The sequence below is a fragment of the Cnephaeus nilssonii genome (assembly GCF_951640355.1).
Source record: "Cnephaeus nilssonii genome assembly, chromosome: 6".
Taxonomy (NCBI): domain Eukaryota; kingdom Metazoa; phylum Chordata; class Mammalia; order Chiroptera; family Vespertilionidae; genus Cnephaeus; species Cnephaeus nilssonii.
Genome location: NC_137077.1, coordinates 85,274,164 through 85,292,159, shown reverse-complemented (window position 1 = coordinate 85,292,159; position 17,996 = coordinate 85,274,164). Strand labels below are relative to the sequence as shown.

Below are 17,996 nucleotides of genomic sequence, written 5' to 3'. Positions count from 1 at the left end.
TCAATCAGGCTGGCAGGGGAATGGTTAGGGGTGATCAGGCTGGCAGGCAGAAGCAGTTAGGGGCAATCAGGAAGGCAGGCAGGCGAGCAGTTGGGAGCCAGCAGTCCTGGATTGTGAGAGGGATGTCCGACTGCCTGTTTAGGCCCGATCCTGCCAGGATCGGGCCTAAACAGGCAGTCGGACATCCCTCGAGGGGTCCCAGATTGGAGAGGGTGCAGGCTGGGCTGAGGGACACACCCCCCTTGCATGAATTTCGTGCACCAGGCCTCTAGTAAAATATAAAATTATCAACTAAAAAATTAGCCTCTTATATTTGGTCAAACATTTAATTAACTCACCCCCTAATGCCTGGGCAGGGCCTGACCAAATGATTTCACAGGCCTTATGTGGCCCGAAGGCCAGACGTTCCCTACCCCTGGTAGAGGTTAAGAATGGTTGGGAAATACAGGCTCTGGGTCGTCTCGCCTCACCCTGCTTCACTGCGGAGCTTCCGGGCTGGTCTCTCTGCTTTGGTCTCTTTCTCTACACCATTTTGTTCATTGTTTCTGATGACTCTTCCTTCAGCACCTTTTTAAGCCTATCACTTGTCACTGGCAATTTCCTGGCTGGATCCTTCTGTTCGCCTTCCAAGCCAGGTGCTATGATTCTGGAAGCCCACTGGGCTGAGGCAGCCTGGACTCTGCTGTTAACCTCCAGGTGACTTTGAACATGATACAGAACCTCCCTGAGCCTCATACTTCTCCCCTATAATTTGGGATTAAGTGTAACTTCTCTGTATAATTCACTGGAAGGAGAAAAAGAGTGCAAAAGTCCTTTGATGTAAAATGCCGGGCATGTCTACCATCCCTAGCTGGCAGTTGCTAGGTAGGGATTACGTTCCAACCTGACGTGTAGAGCTAAAATATAGCAGATTCTCAACAACTGTGTATCAAATACAGAGTTATTGCCTGGCACTCCCCGCCAGATCTCATGCTACCATAACTAGGCAACCTCACATCCCACAGGGCTTCTCACACAGTAGGTGCTCAATCAAGATTTTGTGCAGAAACAAAGAAATGAATGAATACAAATCCTAGTTTGGTCAGGCAGCCCTTTCTGATGAGAATATTTATTGAGCACTGATTTTGTGTCCACCATTTTTTAGTGGTTGTACATCCATTAGCTCATTTACAACAAAGCGGGGAGACTGCTGTATATGGGCCAAGGTGACACAGGCAGAAAAGGCTGAGCTGGGAGGTGACCTGCTCAGTCAGTCTCCGGGGCTCCCTCTCGTAACCACTCCACCAGAGCCTATTCTCCCAGGTGGCTTCTGCCTCCAAGCCCTTTCTCCTGCTATGCTCTTCATCTGGGAGGTCCTCCCTCCTGTCCTATCACTGACCTCCACCTTTCTGTCCCCCACAAGCCCACCTCTGCTCCATGGAGCACAGAAAGCCCTTCCGGGGTACCCCAGCACCACGGTGTCTCTTTTTTCCTGAACTTATCCTGCAGGTCTGCTCATTACAGCGGAGCTTCCCAACTAGAGGACAAGGATTATACAGCATAATGACCTTGTATCCTCCAGTGATACCTGCCTAGCACAACACGTGTTACATAACAGGTTCTCAATCAACACTGATGGGATGATTGCCCAGCTCATTGGAGGAGTAAAATGATGATAGCAGCTGAGGTGGAGTGCTTATTATGTTCCCAACCTTGAGTTAAGCTCTTCGTGTGTTTCAATTTAACAACAACCTTATGAAATAGTTATCCCATTTTACAGATAGGAAATGAAGGGCACATAGCTAGTTATGCTGTGAAGTCTTCGATCAAGCTGACACGTGTGTGAGTCCATAGCATATTCTCTGACTCACATCTCCCATGGCCTTGGCCATAGGCAAACACAACTCTTTACACTCTTCAATTAGCAACAACTGGACAAGTTACATGGTAGCAAAGATGTTGGGTTTTTAAAGGAAAAAGCTATTTACCTGCAAGAGTTAATTTTCCCTCATAGAGAAGGTGTCTGTTGGTTGGTGACAGGATGTTTTCTGCCATGTGCTCTTTAAAAACGTGTTTCAGGCACTTGCAAAACAAGAGAGAAAATCAAAGAGAGGTTGTTAGTGGTTGGAAGAGGACAGGTCCCAGGAGCTGGGGCAGTGCACTCTGTCTATAAAGTTCAAGACATTTAGACACGTCGGGAGATGGACACGGGAATGGGAGAGGATGAGCACATCCCTCAGAAGGACCGCCCCAAGAATGGTGTGACGATGTCAGCCTCCCCACATACAAGGCCACGTGGTAAAAAGCTGTCGTTCTTGCTCATAAAACTAAATTTAATATCCAAGTGGACAGCTGGGGACTTTGTAAAGACTAGTGTATTCCCAACGGAATGCCAAGCATAAGTCCCAATGGATCCTTTTTGTACCTCTGGAATGAAAAACCTTTTGTCTCTATCCCAGAGTGGAGGCCACACTATAATCTCCTGTAGATGTCTAAATTTTTGAAAATTGTCAAGCCACTTCACTTTTCCTTCAAGATCCCCTGAAAGACAAGGCACATTCAATATATTTTTAAGTTCACGTGACATTACAGCATAAATTTTAACCAAGATGTACAGTAATAACTTAGAAACACTGCCCCCAGAACCAAACCATACCTTAGTTTCATTTAACATAGTGCTTGCAGTTTAAACGTCTTAGAAAAACTCACTAATTTGAAATCAGCCTCTTGCAAAGAAAAATAAAATTTAATAAAGTAAGTTGAAATGTATTATGCATTTTTATTTAAATAATACAAGTAAAGTCCCTGGTAGCTTTCTCTTATTCCCTACACCACATAGCCTGTAATTAGAGGGGGGAAAAAGGGCCAACATATATTTTTGTCCTAATTATAAAACATACGTTTGCTTCATGATAAAGATATTTACTTTGTTTTGACAAAAGCTTTTTTTTTTTAAGCGTTGTATTAATTTTCCAACACTTTATAATAACATTGTTATTGAGGTTTTGAAATTATTTGGGGGAACATGGAGGGAAAATCACAGACCCATAGTAGAATCACATGGTTAGGGACATTCTTGAGAATTCACCCTCTTTAAGCTCATAGACTTAAAGGAAGGCCACAGCAATCTCTTTCCCAAACAATAAAAATCCATATATTATTGAGAAATCTGCAGAAAAGATACTATTATCTTCTTCACAAAGCTATTAAAATGAGCAATAACCTTCAAATTACTTTAAAAGTTTTAAGTCTATTTTTAATTGAATTTTTGTCTTATTCAGTTGATAAGCTTAATTCTAGTTCCTTGAGTCATTTTAGAATTTGAGCAAAAAAATTAAAAAACTCCCATTGCATGGTCATTTTACATTTAAACTTGCAAAAGAAAAAAATATGTCATTTCTGTACAGCTGATAATCATAAACTTGAATTGCTCCCTTTTGACACTCCCAAGAAATCTTGGTTTGTGGGCATATATCATGAACTTCTTTATTTGAATTTAATTATACAGAGCTACCCAAATAAACTTAAGTCATCAAAGGGTTGTTCTGTCCCCATTCCCAAATTTCAGTTCTAAAGATTGCAGTTGGCATTATTTTTAGATTGGCCCTGGATTTCAGTGACCTAAAAATAATGAATGGTAATTTATCCTCCGGAAAGACCCCCTATGGTGTTTATTCCTATTTGCTTTGTGTTTGGGTTCAGCATGGATATGAAAAACAAAGCCTTCAACCATCTGGGAAGTAGAACTTTTCCTGCCTGAACTCACACGTGAACGCCTTGGAGACGGCCACGTCCTGAGTAAACTTCTGCTGGAGTTCTCATAGGGATCGCCAGGATGTGACTGGAACCCATTGTTGTGTGTGTGTTTGATTTCCCAGAGCCATAACCTCAAGTCAACGGAACTGCCTTCTAGGATGAAGCTCAGATCATTCCCAAGAGCCAGAGGGCCCCCAACCCTTCCAGTCAGCTTCCACTGAGCTGGGTCATTATCTCAGGGACTTACGGATTGATTTTTCCACCTTTTCCTTGATGGAGTAGATCACGATTTTCTCAGTGGAGTCTGTACTCCTTTTCCAGATATTCTTCAGCAGCAAGGGATACCGGGTCAGCCTGTGAAGTGGGGCCACCAGCAGCTCAGTCAGGTGAAGCCGTCTGCACTGTTCATTCTGCTCACACCACTGGGAAAGGAAACGCAGACAGAATCACAAGATCACTTCTCCTGTCAAAGCCCCGAGAAGCCTGGGCATGAAACACTCTCAGCTCTTTCACTTGGTAACAACATGACGCGACTGAGAGCTTGCTGGGGAAGCTTCTAAGCCACAGACCAGACGTTGCCTTTGAAAATCCTTATTAAAGTGTCTTTAGCAAATTCAGGGTCTGAAGTGAGGTTCTTAGATGCGGATGAGAGGGACTATTGAATATTACTGACTAACATTGTTACTTTCCAATCAAAGAAGAGAGAATCCTTCTCTGGCTGTCTTGCCTTCCCAGTGATGGTGAAGAAGGCACACTCAGCATCAATATAACATCACCTCTCTATCCTCCTAAGTGGGGAACTTGTCAAGATGAAGAGGCACAGGAAAAGTTTAACATTTCTTAAGTTCCCTAGAGAACACATGTTCCCTCTGTGGCAGTGATAAGAGGTATTACTATACGTGTGCCAGTCTCGTTTACCCTTCTCACCTAAGAGTTCAGCTGTCCCACTGGCTTCTCCTTCTCACTGGCCCTCCAGGAGATTTCTGTTTTTTGTCCCCCCCCCCCCCCAGTTCTATTCCTCATTGTGAGGCACAATTAGGAGAATTGAGAATCAACAGATGGAGGGAAAAGGAAGGATTTTTGCTTGTTGGATCAGTTCCTTGACTCTCCTTTCTTGAAGTGAATCAGGGTAATATGAGAAAATGAATAGAAGTTGAGGAGGCTAAATTGAGCTACATGCTACAGAGGAGAGAGGGAGAGGGAAGGGATAAAGACACAAACAGTTTTCAATAGAGAGAGTTTGACTAAGAGGCAGCTGCAGGGTGTGCAAAGCACCGGGGAAACAGGGAAAGGAGCTCTAGTAAGTACTGCTGTGAGTTACACATTCGATTTCTATAAATGGTATTTGACAGATACAACTAATCATGAGAATGTCTCATAAATGTGTTTCATCTGTTGGGCTGTTTATTTGAATGTGATGCTGTCTTGAACCCGAGGGGCTTGGCTTTTGTGCAGATGACACATGACTCATGGAGTCTGGTCTCTGGCTGCTATGCACATAGATTCACCAAAAGGTATTACTAGGGGATGTGTGTTCTTCCTCTTCTCTTGTCCCCTCTACGCACTCACACCTGAGTTCCGCTCTGAGGGAGTCCTGCCCTTGCACTAGGCTCTCAGCTCTTTCTGCAGGTCAAGCTCCAGCCAGGCGCAGGTTATCTCCTCTGCCTTGTGCCTCAGACCCTGAAGGCCAGCTTTAGGCATACACTGTGGAAGGCTCCCTCTGCTTCCCCAAACATAGCTTCGCACATCTTTGCGCCCAGTTATCTTCCCTTGCGTTTTAGAGATCTAGGTGCAACTGGCTCAACTCCCCACCAAGTCCAAAGCTCTCTCTAGGTATTTACAAATTTATGGAATGATTAAGATTAGAATGGCTTCCTCTGGTCCCTGCTGGCACACACACTCTCTCCCCTCAACAGCATGTGCCCACTGATGCCAAAAGTAGCCCCCTGGTTAGTGTCCTATGCTGGTTTCCGCTGTAAGCTCACTCATGCCAAATGTTTTATGAGTGAACATATTTACTGAATTCTTTGGGTTGTGGGGCGGGGTCAAATACACAGCCCACAACATCACCCCCCTCACCCCCCATTTTGATGGTGCCATTTTCTTCTTTGGAAAGAGAGAGCTGCTCTTCCTCTCTCTTCCCCTCTCCAACTACCCTTTTCCCCTACCCTCATGCTTAGCAATTTGCACTTGTCTTTCACAGCTTGAACATGTCCTTGGGGGTTTCACCCTCTCCCACCAGGAACTTCATCAAAGTATTTCTTTTGAAAACATCCAGGATTCTTCCTCACGGGAATTCTGCTGGGCGTGATCTTCTCCATTCCCTACATGCAGAAGGCAGGCCAGGAAAGTGAGCACAGGCTGGAGGCTGGAGGGTGGATGGAGCTCGAGAAGCCAGGCTTCAAGGCTTTCTGAGGGACCACCTTCCCTTCTCTGTGCTTCAGATTCCTCTTGGCGGAAGGTACTAGGTCACCTCCACATTCTCACCTGGCTCACAATGGCTGGGATTCTCACTGATGTTGGGAGAGATGGAGAAGGAAGCAGGAACTGCAGATGTGGAAGGGCCAGCGGTGGTAACGGGTGGAAAGAAGGGGTGCAGAGAGGCCTTAGCCTGTGGTCTCAGTGGCTGGTTTCCATCCTGTCTCACTGGCAGCAGCATTCTAGCTCTGGTGTCTGGGAGCTCCAGAAACTGATTTCTGAGAAGCAGTGAGGCATTTCCTCAAAGCACAGCCCAGGGCCACTGCCCCAGATTCCCCCGCCGTTGAAAACAGCTCTGGCTGCCAGCACCCTGAGTACATGTGAAAACACCCAATTTACCCCAGACACCAACCCGGCAAGAAGCACCAGTGGTAAATAATTGAAACAAAGATCCAGGCAGGAATATTGGAAGCTTTTAGAGTTTCAGAAGCCTCAGAAGAGAGAAAAAAATATATTTGATGATTCTAAAAGTAGGTATAAATTTTTCTTTCATCCATTGGCTTTAATTTTCAGACCCATTAGAGGGAAAAAAGAACATCTCCGTCAAGAGAGATTGGACATAAAAGGCTTTTTATGGATAGGCCTAGATCAATGAAGGATGCTTTTGCTTTATAATAAATGTCCAGTATGTTTAGGGTAACAGTGAAAGGAATTCAGGGGCCCGTTGAGTTGAACCATATTACCTCTCTGAGCCCCAGGGACACATGGGGACACATATAAAAACATTCTCCTCATAAATCTGTCTTGGTGGAATGCAACACTGTGCTGGGGCAGCCATTCTTAGAATTTTGGGAAATTTACCTAAACTCTATAAATCTCATCTGTGAAATGTGGGCAACAAGAATAACGACCTCAGCAGCTTGGTGAGAGGTTTTATTGAGAATCCATCCAAAGTGCCCCAAACAGTGGCTGGCACATTTCGAACACTCAGTCCAAAGAGTTCTTAGTGATTGTTAACAGGACCCCCCGAAGAGCCCTGGTACAAAGTGCCAGCCTCTTTCTCTGCATCCTTTTAATTGTCTCTGACAGCGAAGGGAGGATTCTACTCCCATCAATGTGCACCAACATAATGCACAGGCTTTCATAAAGCCAGCCCCACATGACATGGAGGACACATTCATCCCAGTGATGCATAGCCCCATTCCAGCGGCCCATGACACAACACAGGCTTAAGTTTTCCACTGACATTGTTTATGCCAGTGCATAATAGGAGAATGAAGGTCAGCTTCACACATGTCTGAATCAAATCCTGTCTCTGCCCTGAACAACCGTATGTTTCAGCTAGTTGCCCAATTTGTCTAAATCCTTGAATAATGGAAATACTATCACATTCCACAGGGTTGCTGTGTAGACCAGGAGTGGGGAACGTCTGGCCCACGAGCCGTATCACTTGGTCTGGCTCTGCCAAGGCAACCGCAGGCAGGACTCAAAGTTCAATAAATCTAGGAGCTTTTTCATAGCAACATAATTTTTAAGTTGATAGTTTTGGGTGGCCCACAAATGATGTCATCAATATCCAAATGGCCCTTGGCAGAGAAAAGGTTCCCCGCCCCTGGTGTAGACAAAGAGATCATAGATGACCAGCAGTGGCTGGTTGAAGCAAGGGCTTGAGAACCAGTCCCTTTATTATTATTTACTGTATATTGCAATTATTATATTATAAGCATTATATTTACTAGGTTACGGTTAAATTATTATTAACTCTCTGTGACGATGCTTTTGTTCTGTACTATACAGCTGTGGAAGGCAGGTTCACCTTCAATTCTTCTACAGCCCCTTCCTGATCCCTCACCTGTTTCATGATGCTCACAGTTGCCAAGTGATGGGAAATACCCCTGAGGAGCTGAAAATAATTTTGGTGGAAAGAGCACTTGTGGTTTTTGTTTTGTTTGTGTTTTGTTTGTGTTTTTTTTTTTTTTTTTGCCTGAAGACCTTTATCCAGGTTCATTTTTGCCACCTATTGGCCACATGACCTTGCAAAAACCATACAACCTCTCTGAGCCTCAGGGACACATGGGGACAATGTAATCAACGTCAAAGTTTTGTGCCAAGGATTAAAAGAGATGTTTGAGAAAGTGCCCGGTAAAGCATTAGGCGTTATAATAGTATGTTATCTTTGGATGCTGTGTATATTTCCTATCTATCTAATAACAGAGAAATATGCAAATTGACTGTCACTCCAACATACAAGATGGTTGCCCCATGTGGTCAAAGATGGCTGCCCCCATGTGGACACAAGATGGCCACCACAAGATGGCCAGCAGGGGAGAGCAGTTGGGAGGGACCAGGTCTGCAAGGGAGGACAGTTGGGGGCAATCAGGACAGCAGGGGAGGGCAGTTAGGGGTGACCAGGCTGGCAGAGGAGGGAAGTTGGGGGCGACCGGGCCTGCAGGGAAGAGCAGTTGGGGGGCACCCAGGCATGCAGGGGAGGGAAGTTAGGGGTGACCAGGCCTGCAGGGGAGGGCAGTTAGGGGCAATCATGCTGGCAGGGGAGTGGTTAGGGGGTGTTCAGGCTGGCAGGCAGAAGCAGTTAGGGGCAATCAGGAAGGCAGGCATTTGGGAGCCAGCAGTCCTGGATTGTGAGAGGGATGTCCAACTGCCTGTTTGGGCCCGATCCTACCCTTGAGTGGTCCCAGATTGGAGAGGGTGCAGGCTGGGCTGAGGGACACCCCCCCGTGCACGAATTTCGTGCACCGGGCCTCTAGTAAAATTATAAACCACCTTTCTATGTCACAATTGGTATGGTATTTCCCACAGCTCTTTGAAAATGGTGGCTGTGCCTTGTTAAATTAACCTCTGCCCTGGCTTGGAAGGGAGAGACATGGAACTGGCTTCTCCCAGTTTGGGGGCCAGGCTGGGAGTCTAATCATCAGCTTCCGGGGAAAACTTCTGTAACAGGATTATTCAGACATCTGGAAAGCTAATGAGCTTTCCGTTTTTATTGAGTAGCCAAGAAAACACTGAATGGTTGAAGCTACAAAAAATAAGGCCGAGTCTCTTCCCCAAGATTACCCTCCTTCCTCAGCCACGCAGGCCTCTCTGTGGGTCCCAGGCTGAGGGAGCAGCAGGGGAATGTTACAGTCTGGGGAGGCTTCGGCAGAGCACGCAGACTGAAAAGTCACTAAAGGAAGTGGCGACGATAAAGGCAGAGGTAACAGTCGGGCCACAGGTAAGTCCTGGAACCCGGTCAGCCTTCCCTCCCCGGCCTCGGAGGTGGTGTTCCCAGGGGGCTTTGTAACTGCCAGGAGAGCTAGTTTTCCGAAAAGGCTTGGACTGTTTTCTCTGGGTCATAAAAAGGGCTCTGGCATCATACTGGGAAGGTACAGTTCAGACTAAAGAGATGTCCAAAGAGGGGCCAAAGGAACTGGTGAAGTCAAGGACAATTCTTTCCGTGTCAGCTTATTAGCAAATGCTGAGTGTCCTTGGCAGAAATGCTTGGCTCCGATGCTTTGGAGTCCCTAGCCACCATGTTGTACAACTTCAGGGGAACATCTGCATTGTACCCTCTGAAGCACTCCAGGGGGCGCCCTTCGCACAGAATACAACGTAAGTGCTTCTCCAAGCTGGTGTGCAACAGAAACTTGTTGGGACCAAATCCTCCAAGAGCCAAAGTTCTAGTCACAAAGCCTCATTCTTATTCTAGCCTTCTCCTTACAGGGTACCGACTCCGTTCACAAACACACCAACGAACAAATAAAACATTGGAAAGCCCCCCCTCCCCCTGCCAAAAATTTAGGAGGGACGTTAGATGATACAGTGTTTCCAGATGTGCACCATTTAGCACTCCTCCGTGTGCAGTGGAAAATGTGTTGATGAGGAAAGCAGATTTGTAGTTCAAGTGTACTGTTGATCATTTATTGTTCCTCTTTCCCACTTATTTTGGGTATAACTCCTAGGACCTATTATACCCCAAAGAGTCTCAGGAAAATCATAAAAGAAAAGAAGATGGTACTTTACTTTTAAGTAAATTCCAAAGTCCTCTCTCTGCTTCAGGCTCTCGAGGTAAAAGACAGCGGCGGAGTAGTTCAGGCAGTAGGTCTGGTGGCTCTGACAGAGGCTCCCTCGGAAATACTGCAAGAGAAGAGCAGGGAGAGCACAGGCAGGCGGCCTCTTTCCCTTCACTGCCATCACTGACTGGCACAGGGGAGGGCGGGAGTCCGCATTATCAAGCAGGAGTACGACCGTGTGACTAGGAACAGGTTATCTTCACAATAAACATTCTTTAAAAAGTAGTATTCCCATAAGACACAGTTAACTCCTCAATAAATCCCCCCCCCCCGCTTCCTACTTAAAATTCTATTTAGGGTGTCTTGATTTAATTTATCTTTTGCTTCTGTTTATGCTTTGTTGAGGTCTACACTCCCTGCATGGCACCTGGTAACAAATATTGCCTTTGACTTCAGTGCTTATGTTGGCTGATGTTAGGTATGTGTTGGTAGTCAGCAACAACATTTAATTTTCATCAACTTTTCCTCAACAATGTCCATAAATGTAATTCTCCTGCTGGCTTCTAAAACTGTAGAGTCTAATTCGAGGACCTCTCCTAAGTGTATGTATAGATTTATGCAATGGTCAAACGGAGTACCCCACACAAGGTGCCCGTCTCAGGTAAGTGTCTTTCTCAGGAGTGAGTTATTCTTTTCTCTTCACCAAAGCTTAACTGGCAGACACTCTCCTCAGGGTCTCACAGTGTCTGCCATGTTGTTAAGCCCTAGTACTCCTTGATTTATTGATTGATGTAACTGATAAATGTCTAATAGTGTCATCATGTGGTAGAATAAGGTAAGGAAGACACACTTGTTGGCAATGTTATAACTACATTTAGTAGAGAAAACAGACCCAGCCTAAAAAGTCACTAAAGGAAGTGGCAGCAATAAAGGCAGAGATAACGAAAACCTAGACAAGTATTTTGTTGTAAGACAGAGGAGAAAACACAATGGGGGGATAATGTCAAGTTTTGGCTCCAGGAGGAAGTAACTTGAAGGATGATGTAAATTTATTTTTGGAGGTGGAGGGGGTTGGTAGCTGGGAGAGAAAGGGCACGGAGATGCTTGAGAAATGTTATTACTCGGAGGCAATGGTTAAGATCATGTGTGGTCAGGCTTAGAGACCCGGTTCTACAATGTATCAGCTATGTGACCTTGGCCAGATGATCTGACCTCTCAAGCCTCCGTTTCCTTCTTAGTGACTTGCTCACATGAGTCATGTGTGAATAACAAAATGCTCCAGTCTCCCATCTGGTGAGCGGCTGCCTTACTGTTCATCTGCTTTCCCTTCCTGGGGAGGATTCTGGGTACCCACTCTGCTGAAGGTGAGCGCGGCCATGTGACTTAACTTGGCTGATACAGTGTGAACAGACCCGCCATGTGTTGCTTCTGGCAGAACCTGGAGCGTCTGAGTGCTCTGCCCCGTCTCCCCAGACTGGAAACATTCCAATGCTGCTCCCTCAGCATGGGTCCCAGAGAGAGGACGGTGACAAGGAAGAAGCAGGCACAGGGGAAAGAGGAACCAAGCTATTGAGATTTGGGGATGGTTACTCTGATACAACCAAATCTAACCTGACTGATAAAGGACCTTTTCCATTAAGGAAACACTTGTGGTAATCCACCTTTGCACACCTGTAACACGAAGCATATATATGTGGGCTGAATTATGGACCTTTAATAAAGAATATATTAACATCCCATGCTTAGGAGGCTATGAGAGCACTTACACTATGGTGGGATGCTTGTGTCCCTCTCAAATTAATATGTTGAACCCTAATCCCCAAAGGGATGGTATTAGGAATGGCCTTCAGGAGATGATTAATTCACAAAGGGGTAGCCCTCATGAGTCAGATGAATGTCCTTATAAAGAGCCTCCACAGGCCTCCCTAGCCCCTTCCGCCACGTAGGATGCAATGAGAAGTCTGTGACCGGAAGGGAATCCTCATCTAACCTCAGACTGCCCCCCTCCAAACTGTGTAAAAGAAATTTGTTGTTTATAAACCACCCAGTCTGTAATATTTTGTTTTTTTCCTGAGCAGACTAAGGCAGCTTACATGTTTTAATGAGAAGTTGGCATTTCTCCAGACTATTTACTTAAAATTAAATTTAAAAATTTTCTGACTCTAAATAAATCGAGGGAACCTAAGACTTTAGCTACTTCCCAACACTTTACATTCTTCCTCTTGTTTTTCAAAGTTTTTCTTATTCAAATCTGTTTTCAAAGTTCACATGAGGATCTCCCTACTTTATACCTAGTTTTGTATGTACTTTTGCCTTGTTAATATACTCCTCCTCCCGCATGTCTCACCTCAAACATCTCTGCCCCAGGAAAAATTTCCTGTCTGTAACTTCCCCACCCACTGCCATAGCCAGGAAGCTTTCCTTCATAATATCTATGCTCCTGTTTTCCTCAGCATTGATCTCAATTTGACTATATAATTATTACTGTAATTCTTAAATTAATCTCTCCCCCACTAGATTGAAAACGAGCAGAAGTATGTCTGGTTTTGCACATTATTGTGCACAGGGTCTTGGCCCCACACATAGCCTTTAGGAAGTGCTCAATAAATCTCAAGCCAGCTTTTTAGAGTGGATTGTATGCAGTCAAATCTTGCTAAATGTGAATAGATAGAAACTGGACTGAAAAGCTCAAAGTAAAAAAAGTAGATAGCATTTAACAAACCAGGGCCACAGGTTTTCCTCTTTTCTTCTTCTTTCAGACCAGAGATTCTATTAAGGGTGCTGATAGGTTTGAAGGGTTATTTATTTATTTATTTTTGTCGGAAAGACTGACACTTTTGTTAGAAGAACAACTGAACCATGTAATTGGCCTACACAAACTACTGTCATGAATACTGCTTTAAATTGAAGTCATTTAAAAGACAGGCTTGGAAATGGCTTTTCCATGTGTGTGTATTTCTGTGTTAATAAAACCCACATGGCAGAGGTGACAATGGGAAAACAGAGTTTGCAAGTTATTTTTGAAAACGTCTGTTGGCAGAGAAAAGGATGGTTCCTTTGTAGAAACAACAAAAACAAAAAGTCAATAGATATGAACAGCTATCCTGAGAGAGGGTGAATTTATTGCCTGAGTCTGAGATCTCCCGAAAGGATTTTACCTTCACAAGCACGGAAATGAAATCCATGGGTGGTGAAGTCTCAGAGGCATCGAAGTAGTCCTTGATGATGGCAAAAAGACTGCTCACAAAACCAAAGCTTGTCTAGGGCCAGAGAGAAAGGAAACAAGAGTAGGCACACACCCAAGGGAAGGAATAAATATTTGATGAACTTCAAATATCATTCTACAGCTGTTTCTCATTACAATTTACCTCTTGGCAGCAAAATTCAGATTTATTTTCCTTTTCAATATACATTTTCTTATAAGGTTTTTTATATAAATAAATTCTTTTTGCAATCTCTCTTCTCTTCCTTCTGGAGTAAAGATATTATTTATTTATAATATATGAGAAAAGGACATTCATTTGAGAACAAACATTTATGAAGGTTTAAGGAGATCTTGAGAATATGTTTACTTTCTTAAACAGCCAAGTTAAAATGAAAAATGCTACTGAAGGCTGATATATGTGATCTCTTGGCAAGATATCAATGCATGTTTAGATTTCCTTCTTATTAACCTGACCTCCTGACCATAATACTATACGGGGGAATGAACCACATTCTATATTGCAGCGTGGCACACAAGCCACAAGAATAGAACAAACATGCATTTTCATGACCCCTTTGGTGAATTTCTAAACATGTTTCCTGGTGTTGGCTCACCTGACTTAACTCCTCCAGGTTTGCAAAAAGTCGCCATGAATCCACATCCAGGAGATATTCGCAGGTTTGTAGATATTTTAGTGTATTCATGAAGATCTTAAAAAAAAAAAAAAGAAATGCAGATTACCTTCTGTTTTTCAGTTTTGAAACTTGCCCTTTTCAAGAGCATTAAACATAAACCTCCTGACCACAACTTTACAAACCAGTTTAGAAATCAGTATTTTTGAGGTTTCAGAATTTTCCTAAATATCAATGGTGACATTTAAGCTGCATAGAACATATGGGAAATGTGCTCTTCTGCATGACGGTGTTGTTGCTAATTGCATGCGCCCTGACAACGTTCCTGTCGAACATAATCTGTTCTAATGGGCTTTCTCTATCTCACAGGTTCTCTCTTATCAATAGCACTAATGTGAGACCAAAACAACTTCCATGCTGAATTCTCATTTATACCTTTCTCTGCAAAAGATCCTTTACTTGCAGGAAATTAAAAAAAGAGAACTAATGAGTTAATATCTGTAACTGGTAAGATGCTTGGATTTGGATAAAGGCATTAACTGTGAATGAAAGCATTCAGGGAGCCTCTGTGCTATTGTTTCTTGATTTGATGCTTTCATACAGCAGGAGGCTACTCTACAGCAAGTCAAGAAAGAGCTGCAATCCTCACAGATAATCTTCCCTGAGTCTATAAACTAAACAACGATCAACTTATTGACAGAAGAATGCTTTGCAGAAAATAATGACTGATATTTGTATGTCACTTGATAGATTTCAAAGAAAACTAATCTGATGATCGCAATGCTGAGATGCCATGAGACAGACAGAAATGGTATTGTCATCCTTCTTTTAGAGATTAAGAAAGGGATTGTCAAATGACAGCCTGCGGGACAGATCAGGCCTGTTACCAGTTTTCATAAATAATGTTGATTATAGCACAGCTATCACATTCCTTTATAAATTACCCATGGCTTCCTGGGCACTGCAATGGAAGAGCTGAGGAGTTGTAATAAAGACCACAGAATCTGCATAGCCCAACTTACAGGGTGAGGCAACAGTAGGTTTCCAGTTGTGAGTATGCAAAACACAGGGTTTATTCTTGTATTATTATTATTATTAATTATTGTATTATTTTCCATACGAATAAAAACTGTAAACCTACTTTTGCCCAACCTTGTATTTACTATCGGGACCTTTACAGGAAATGTTTGCCGACCTCTGGTTTAGGAAATGGAAGACTAGACTTTTCTAGGGTCACATGACAAGTCAGAAACAGATCTAGGACTTGCACTTAGTTTTCCCTAGGTGCTTTTTTACACAGTGTTTTTTCCTGTGCAAGATAGTAGGCGGGATTCATAAGTATTTATGGGCGGAGTCAAGCTTGGGAGCAATATGGCTCTTCCTCCCCTGTGCTATTGGAAGGCAATGTCTCCCTTGCCATCCTTGCCCTGTGGTTCTTCTATAAAGATTATTTGCTCAGAACCTCACCAGATCCGGCTGCAGCACTGCACTCCCTCGGGGACACCATTTACCTGGTAGACATTACGAATATACCATGTCATGCACCCCCACTGCCTGGGAATCTGTGACGGTGGCCCTGCAGCTGATAAAACACATGCTCCCAGCACTGCTCAGGGGGAGCAAGAGCTCGGAAAGTGGAAGCTGACCAGCGCTGGGCTGGGTGCCTGCAGGGTGGTTCTGCGCTCCCTGACTGGAGGGAAAGGTGTGTAAGCACATGGTGAGAATAGGTAGAGGCGATTCAGACATCAGATGGGGAGCTGAACTAGTTTACTTAGAAGACCTCCTCCAATCCTGGAAGACTATGTTTAAGAAAAGAAAGAAGAGACAACCAAGTAGTAGATAAACAGCAGATACAAATTTTAAGATCTCCTAAAGGAGGTGACCTCCACCCCCAACTTTCTGTTTTCCGTGTGGAAGAGGAAAACAAATTCCCCCCAAATCAAAATAATATTTCCCATCTATTACAAAAAGTAAGCCCAGCATTACCATCTTAAGAACTAACAAATGGTCCAAGAAATAAGTGCATTCGCTTGTGAAAAGTTCCCACACGGCCTCTTGCTGCTTTCTCAAGTCTAATTGATCAGCAGGAAGTTTCTGATGTGTTGCCATGACTTCATTCCAGGTCTTACCCTGCACGTGGGAGGAAAGAAGGAACAAAACATTTCCACCTTGACCTGTTCTCCATTAGCTCTGACCTGCGCTAAGTATGGCAAGAACACGCAAGCATCCCTGAAATCCTGGTTTCCTGCCCGGGCCCCGGCATGCCTCTTGGCAATGGCTCCTCCAGCTGCCCAAACCACAGTTCTCTCTGTGTGGCTTTGGGATGCATGGCATACGTTATTTTTAGCTTAAATAAGAAGGGATTCACATTGATGTTGTTTTGCATTATGCTTGAGAATTTCATGAGCCTTTTTCAGTTTATTGCAACAACCCCCTCAAAGAACCCCAAACACAGAACTGGGAGGTCTGATTCAGGCTTCCCTGCCAAAGCTTATTGAAATTAATGACATGAAATGAGAATTTTAAAGTTTATAGCGACCTTTAGAAGTGGTCGGCTCAACAACAAGCTATTTCTTAAACGAGGAAATTGAGGCCCTGAGGCAAATGAGTAACCACTGCTAACATGTGGACAGGCCTCTGGCAACCATTGTTTTTGTTAAGATGAAATGACCTTCCTGAGGTTTCCCTGGGCATTAGAGAAAGCAGACCCAATTCAGCCCAGCTCTGGGCTTCTCTCCTGCACTTTGCTGTGATACAAACAAAGACAACAAAATAGTGACTAAACCAAGGGAAAAAGCCATGTCACTCAGAAAGCAGTTTGTGAGATACCTTAAGGCTGTGGAATTCATAGCCCCCGAAGTCTGTAATCTTCACAGAGGAGAGGCGCTGTTCCAGATCAGATATGTGCTTGTGTTTGTCTCTGCCCTGCTTAAGGATGGTGAGAAACAGGATTTTCAAACAGGAATTCTTCAACGACATAACTTCGGTAGCATCTCCCATACGTTCATTCTCTAACATGTGTGAGAAGAGACTCTACCTTTTGTCGATAAGCCACTATCAGTTGCAAAGCCATTTCCCAGCCACAATCTGACTCATAAAACCATGGAATGTCCAAACTGGAGGACAGAGGCTGGTGAGGATGTCTGATCCAAACCTTTCATTTTATTAATGAAAAAAAATAATCCAAGGCTTGGAATAATTGTATAGTAAATAGATGGACTCCGGTCTCACACCCATCCTGTTCACAGTTCTAGCTTTTCCAAACCCAGGATTATAGAACTTGAGCATCAGAAGGTTCCTTGGAGGCTTTAGTTCACCCCTCAGCAGATGACTGGGCAAAGCCCAGAGTGTTGAAGGAACTGCCCAACACGATAATTTGCTGCTAAAGAATACTAGGATATGCTATAAACTAGTCTCTTTAGGGTGAAACCACCCACTTACTTGTTATTGTTTTTATTTTTTAACTAGAGGCCCAGTGCACGAAATTCATGCACTGGGGAGGGGGTGTCCCTCAGCCCAGCCTGCACCCTCTCCAATCTGGGACCCCTAGGAGGATGTCCGACTGCCAGTTTAGGCCCAATCCTTCTCACTATCTGGGACTGCTGGCTCCCAACTGCTCGCCTGCCTGCCAGCCTGATCACCCCCTAACCACTCCCCTGCCAGCCTGATCGATGCCTAACTGCTCCCCTGCCAGCCCGATTGCCCCCAATTGCCCTCCCCTGCCAGCCTGATCGCCCCCAACTGCCCTGCCCTGCTGGGCCGGTCACCCCTAACTCCCCTCCTCTGCTGGCCCAGTCACCCCTAAATCCCCTCCTCTGCAGGCCTGGTCACCCCCAACTGCCTTCCCCTGCTGGCCCAGTCACCCCTAACTGCCCTCCCCAGCTGGCCTGGTTGCCTCCAACTGCCCTCCCCTGCAGGCCTGGTAGCCCCCAACTGCCCTCCCCTGCTGGCCTGGTCACCCCTAACTGCCCTCCCCTGCTGGCCTGATCACCCACAATT

At 44.6% G+C, this 17,996-nt stretch overlaps 1 protein-coding gene across 1 annotated transcript in view; it reads right to left on the bottom strand.

Moving 5' to 3' along the window:
- PLEKHG7 (pleckstrin homology and RhoGEF domain containing G7) overlaps window positions 1-17,996 on the bottom strand; it is a 46,623-nt gene that overhangs the window by 14,404 nt on the left and 14,223 nt on the right. Inside the window, exons 4-11 of the mRNA XM_079774078.1 lie at window positions 16,827-16,922; window positions 15,984-16,127; window positions 13,980-14,075; window positions 13,319-13,420; window positions 10,171-10,284; window positions 3,983-4,157; window positions 2,405-2,520; window positions 1,968-2,061 (exon numbers count right to left, since the gene is read on the bottom strand). Of these exons, the coding sequence (XP_079630204.1) occupies window positions 1,968-2,061; window positions 2,405-2,520; window positions 3,983-4,157; window positions 10,171-10,284; window positions 13,319-13,420; window positions 13,980-14,075; window positions 15,984-16,127; window positions 16,827-16,922 (937 nt within the window). The remainder of the gene's footprint in view (window positions 1-1,967; window positions 2,062-2,404; window positions 2,521-3,982; window positions 4,158-10,170; window positions 10,285-13,318; window positions 13,421-13,979; window positions 14,076-15,983; window positions 16,128-16,826; window positions 16,923-17,996) is intronic.